The sequence below is a fragment of the Gloeophyllum trabeum genome (genome assembly GCF_000344685.1).
Source record: "Gloeophyllum trabeum ATCC 11539 unplaced genomic scaffold GLOTRscaffold_00009, whole genome shotgun sequence".
Classification (NCBI taxonomy): Eukaryota; Fungi; Basidiomycota; class Agaricomycetes; order Gloeophyllales; family Gloeophyllaceae; genus Gloeophyllum; species Gloeophyllum trabeum.
Genome location: NW_006920418.1, coordinates 1,392,894 through 1,398,971, shown reverse-complemented (window position 1 = coordinate 1,398,971; position 6,078 = coordinate 1,392,894). Strand labels below are relative to the sequence as shown.

Below are 6,078 nucleotides of genomic sequence, written 5' to 3'. Positions count from 1 at the left end.
AGGCAGAGATATTATGCTTCAGTACACCCAAATATCTGCAAGGGAAGGGAACCATATCAAGAATGCTATATATGAAGTCTGAGAGAAGCTGTGCAGCGGAAAGGCGACCTCCAGTGTGACACCAGAACGCGGTTGTCACACACGTCACACAGCCAGACGCGCTGATTTCAGGCGCGTTGTGACTCAAATGCGCCACGCGCATGCAGCTTCCTAGAGTCATTTTTGGCTCTTGCGACATTAGTACCAAATGTTCTGAAGACATATCTGGATGTATCGGAAAACTCGGATTCTTCGAAAATGCATCGTATCTTCAAACACTAGTCAAACAGATATCTTTTTCACCCTATATGGAGGGAAAGAGGCAAAGTACCGGAAATCCAACATTTCCGATACATTTTAATCACCCTTCTGAGCATTTCTCTCAGCTATATCTTAGCCTGATTCTCGCAGTGTGAAGTGATCTACGTGTTCTCATTTCCGTGACACTCACTATTAGGGAACAAACAAAGCCAAATAACTCGCCGCGCGACCCAGGATTGCGTCTCCCCAAATTGACCCATTGACACTCATCAATTCATCAAAGGGTCGGGGTTTGACCGTCCCATCACTGCATAGGTCAGGAAGTTGTTTCGAAAGCTGGTCCGTGATTGGTCGACAGTGTGGTAGGTGGCACTGCGACGAAGTGCACCTGAGGCGTTCTTGCGAGTCGTATTCTTCTCAAAGCCAAAGCAGGCATGCGCACATCTGCAAAAAAGTCCAATCCTACATCAGCCTCTGTAGGTATGATTGGAGGGGTTGGCTCATAGCATACCCCCGGATACATGGGTTGCTGTAGATAGGCCCAATTTTACATTGGTCACTGTTGGCAGGTAGGCCTGTAGGACTGTAGGCCATGTAGGCTATGTAGATCTCTGTAGGAGGAAATAGGTAAATGGAGAGCAGCTTCTCGTAGCATTTATGATGATGGTAAAACATAAAACACTCAATATTATACATGTGTTGAATGCTTTCAGTCAGGATGAGAAACAGGTAATATATATTAAATTGATCATAAAAAATCTCTATTATACAAGTAGGGCATACTGTCTTCGGACCCGGAAATGAATTTACCGTCTACTCGAGAATGCCCCATACCTGCCTATCACAACTGTTATATTAGCAAAGCCACGGGCGAAGATAATCAATGTGTCTGAGCACCAACACTTACCTGAAATTGCCCTTCTCCGACGTGCCACACCAGCAAAGCATAAATGATCCCTGCAACCCAGACAAACTTACCTTGACTGAGCGCTATTGCATGACATCTCGAGCGCTGCTCGACGCCGTGCTTATGCGTCAAAACGTGCCCCTTATATACTTGGACGCGGGTCAGGAATATTCCAGACTAATGACGTCATTGGTCGAGCGCAGTCGTAATGACTCTGGTAACCCGTATGCGTCAAGTTCCTCCGCATAGACAACTTCAAGCTGCTTTGTCTGCCCTGTACACTGTACTATTGCGACTATGCCCTTTCGGACTCTCGTTTTGACTTTCTGCGTCCTGTTTCCTGATACATTGAGCCGGGCAACATGTACAACTGCCAGCTTGAAGTTGACGTGCGTGCTGATGTCTAAAGGATGCTCAAGTTCCTGTCGTACATGCTACAGTAGTTTACTGAAGAGAAGAGAGGGTCAAGAGCCGCTGTAAAGGATTACATGCCATGGTATGTCTACTATCTACGCAGGGTGTTCTGTTTAGATCACGACCCCGCACCTCGGCACACTCGTCACGCCTACGCGCACCCCTATCGTCTGCTCCTGCCGCCCATCACTGTCACGGCTGTCCTCTGCTACCTCGGCCTGATGAAATACCACTAGCGTCATGCCCACTCCGCAGCTCGTGTTCGCGCACAGGCGCGCCGGCCCATACTGATCGGTCGGTACGTGTGTGCATTGGAGAGCCTGTTGTGTCGGGTTTGAAAGTACATCAGGTTTCGCATTTAGAGATCTGCTATAGCACCAGACGAGAGTGATCAGGGACCCTCGCTAGACAACTGTCTGACTGCATTGACTCGACTGCAGCATTGTTTATTCTGTTTGGATAGCAGAGGTATATGTACTGTCTGTAGCTAGGGTATCGACAATATAGCTTATAGTGCGGCTTCAGAAGTACAGCACCAATCTAGACCTATAGAGTACACTGGACTACTTACGGAGCCTACTATATCTACAGTAATGCACAAGATACCTACAGGGACTATGTCAGCCAATGTAAGTGGTTACCATCTATGTCAAAATAACTTTTTGCTGATGCAGGATGGGTTTGCAGCGGCGACTCGGACCTTGAAACCAGCACCCTTCGACTTACAAATCCTACATATTCAAGATGAGTAGTAATACACAGTACAGCAGGTATAGTACAAGTACACGTGGGTAGTACTTCAAGACAGAGGGATTTTATTCGTACAGTTTACGGTAGAATGAGTAGAATCTGAGACAAAGCACACTGCGCTTTGGCAAGTCAGCGACACATAGGGACCAAGTAAATAGAGGCACACCGATGGTAGTCCACAAGATCGATTACTTAAACATATCCAGCCGTGCTGTGCCTCCTATGTCTTCTGTGATGCCTCCAGCCGCTCCCAGCCACGATGTTGACGGTTGACCCAGGCTGAACTTGATATGTCCTTCCACGGCCAGGGTATTCATAGGCAGATCCTGCTCCAACCTGCTGACCCGGATACATCATACCGCCCGCCTGACCTGGAATAACACCCGGCTGGCCCATGTACCCCCCTTGCATCGTACTGGGTGCACCATTTGGGTTTCCGGCATATCCGGACCCCATCCCACCATAGGCACCTCCAGCATTGGGATACATGCCTGCACCACCAACAAACCCAGGTTGAGCTTGAGACATTTATATTGATCCAGCATATCCTCCCCCAACCATTGGCTGGCTCATTTGCACGGGGTTCATCCCGCCCGTAGCGAATCCACCCATACCCCCTCCCGCTAGCCCGCCCATACCTGGTCCCATGCCCGGGTTCGCCATGGTGCCCCCGACGGCCATACCGTTTGCCAGCTCGTTGAGGGCAGCATCACCCATGCCCACGGAGCCCATTGGACTTGCCCTCCCGCTCATCATCGCACTCGCCCGTCCGCCTTTCATCGCGCTCCGAAGTCCATCCATCGGAGTCCCTGGTGTTGCCCCGGCTCTTGACATCACAGGCGACCCTGGTGCGCTTGAGGCTTGTTGGCGTAGCGCCGGTGTAGGTGTACTGGTCGTCGTAAATGTAGGGAGATTGGGCGCCGCCGCCGCGGAATCCGCCTCCCATTCTGGCCATTGGGCCCATTCGCCCTGGACCCACTCCGCCCATAGGGCCCATGCCACCCATCCCGTATCGGCCCCCACCCATTCCTCCACTTCTCATGCTGCCCATCTGATTCATGCCCATACCACCTGGTCCCATACCGGACTGCATTCCACCCATTCCCATGCCCATTCTGGGGCCCATACCCATTCCTCCCATTCCGTCCATGTCCATATTGCCCGTGTTTCCCATATTTCCGCCCATGCCTTCCATTGGATTTGGATTTGGGTTTCCTTCTGCAGGTCCATCGCCTTGTTGATCTGCAACAGCCATCTCCGTCTATAGTTAAAGGGACCCATTTTGAGAACATGTCAGCAATGACATAGAGTCAGGTGAGCTCACTTGACTGAAGATGAGAGACGCTGTGGAGGCCGCGGCGTCGGCAGCTACTTGGCAGCCTATCCTGTCCACCATACAGCCCGAGTATTGACATAGACATGTGGCTGCAAATGCCGAGCTCCATCAGCAACTCAGAGGCAATCCTAAATTATAGCAGACATACCCTCCTCTATAGCCAGTGCCATCAAACATTCCCACTGTCTTTCGATATCTCCTCCTAGAGGGGCACAGATAGAACCATGGTGTCTCCAGATTCGAAACACTTTGTATGCTGCGGCATGTCCGATCTCAGATGGCGGTGCTGTGGTTACATCCACCTATTGAATTGAGTGAGCTCGTCGAGGGCCCTGAGAGGAAGAGGTAACATACTAGACCGCCATAGACCATACGATGGAATCTCCTGGCTTCTTATATCCCAATGCCTGCAGCACCTTCGTAGTTTCATACTCTGTCAAGAGCTGCCTCGTATATGGCACTGGAAAGCGGTAAGCTACTGGCTCCCTTCCGGAGAAAGGTATGGACACTCACCGATCAGGATTGAGTGAATGTGCGCGGAAGTAATCCCATTCTTCCCCTACGAAACTCCTCCTTCAGTACTATAGAGCTTCAAATGAGCATCGTAAACTTACAATGCGGCTGCGGTTGGAATTGAGGTGTGGGTGGTGGACCAAAGCGATACTAATGGACAGAATGATGCCTGTAGTTCTTGAATCTACTGACGCGACATAGTCAGACTTACCTGTGCTGTTCCCCTGCCGTCACCCGCGTTCTGATAAAATGGGAAAGACATGGCCGTAGTGATCAAAAGTTTAGGGGTATAGTGGATAGAAACTATGCTTGGACTTACTTCAGAGTGCTGTCCTTATGATGTGTCTATTTACATGGCAGACCATGACCATACCCACTCCAACGAGACGTCAATCATCAAGCTCACAGGTCGTGTCTGCTATCTAATCTTGCTCTTTATGAACGCTTGGTCTGAAGTGCGTCATGAGCAAGTGACACCCGCGTCTCATTACCCCTTCGATGCGTCAAGTGCATGCCAAAGCCTCGTCTGCGAGATTCCAGAACGTTAGCACATATTTACCGCCAAAGTAGCAAGCACATCAGAATGAACTCTTAAATCCATGCATAGGTAAGAAAGGTCATCAATGTTCTCACTACCAGTGCACAACTCATATTAATCATTAACTACCTCGGACCCGGCACTCCTTTTCCTAACTGCTTAAGCATTGCAGAGATTGATGTTGCTGGATCCACCGCTTGGGCAGACAGTGATGGTCACTAATACATGTCCAATGTCAGCATATTCGGCCGGTTATTGCTACGGGATACTCACGGTCAGTGTTATCACCGCAGCCAGCATCCAGAGAGTCGCCGTAGCTGCATCAAAATGTGAATGCCATGTAGAACACGGAGACAAATCCTACGCACTTTGTGCCACCCTGTATAAACACAGGGTAAGAGACCTGTCAAATCGTACATGTAGAACGGCCTATGTAGTTATGGTTGTAAGTCGGGTTGAAGTCGAAGGGGCAATTGTTTGTCCCCAAACACCCATCTGCAGAGGTGCAGCATGGGCGTAGCAGGACCCATCTGGTCCAGGTACGGGGCATCCACTGCTAATCACGCACTGCATAGCAGGGCAGTTTCCATCCCCAGTCTTGACTGATGCTCATGTCAAACACAGCAGCCCTCGGGTGTAAGACGATGGTACGTTGATATGCACTGACACACAACAATCACCAAGGACCAAAAGGAATAAACCTAAACCCCGTGATGTGGGTGAAGGCGGTCCGAGACAACTGAAGGGTATTTAATAGTTCGAGGGGGAAAGGAGGAGTAAGACGCCGTAGGGTAGTCCGTAGGAAGACCTAGAAAAATAAAACAAAAACCTTGACGCCTGAAACAAACACTAATGGACGCTCCGGAGTATTTATCTCCGGAAAGTCGCAAACAAAGTCGCAAACCACGGAACCAAGTGTAGGTTCGGGCCGGAGCTAATTGAATCAATGGCGGAGATAATTCACTCGACGAGTCAGGCCTATTGGCAAAGCTAGGATCGGTTATGATACGCTAAGTTCGACGCTTTCGAACTTCTCGGGTTGCTGAGATTGTAACGCTAATTCTCTGAGATGGTGAAGTCGAAACTTGTTTTTCTGTACACTATGTTATGATTTTCCCATGCTTATCTCATTCCATTTCCATTCCGAGCATTGCTATTGGACAAGTACCTTTCTCCGAGTAGACCTTCCCATGGACGCTATCTTCTTCTCACACGTTATCTTCCTTGACTCACCTTCTACCAATGAGCGCCCTTGTATTTCTCATTTCTCATTTCTCTGAGTTACGTTCTCACAGGATGGCTTACGCGTCCTTTCTTATT

The 6,078-nt window shown here is 49.5% G+C and overlaps 1 protein-coding gene across 1 annotated transcript; it reads right to left on the bottom strand.

Annotated features, from left to right (window-relative positions):
- Positions 1 to 3,080: 3,080 nt before the first annotated feature.
- Positions 3,081 to 4,482, bottom strand: GLOTRDRAFT_130649 (uncharacterized protein; the record flags this gene model as incomplete). Its single annotated transcript, XM_007869385.1, has 7 exons — positions 3,081 to 3,632; positions 3,696 to 3,796; positions 3,856 to 4,009; positions 4,140 to 4,167; positions 4,221 to 4,266; positions 4,322 to 4,370; positions 4,432 to 4,482. The coding sequence occupies 7 exons, from the start codon at positions 4,480 to 4,482 to the stop codon at positions 3,081 to 3,083; spliced, it is 981 nt and encodes a 326-aa protein (XP_007867576.1).
- Positions 4,483 to 6,078: the final 1,596 nt, after the last annotated feature.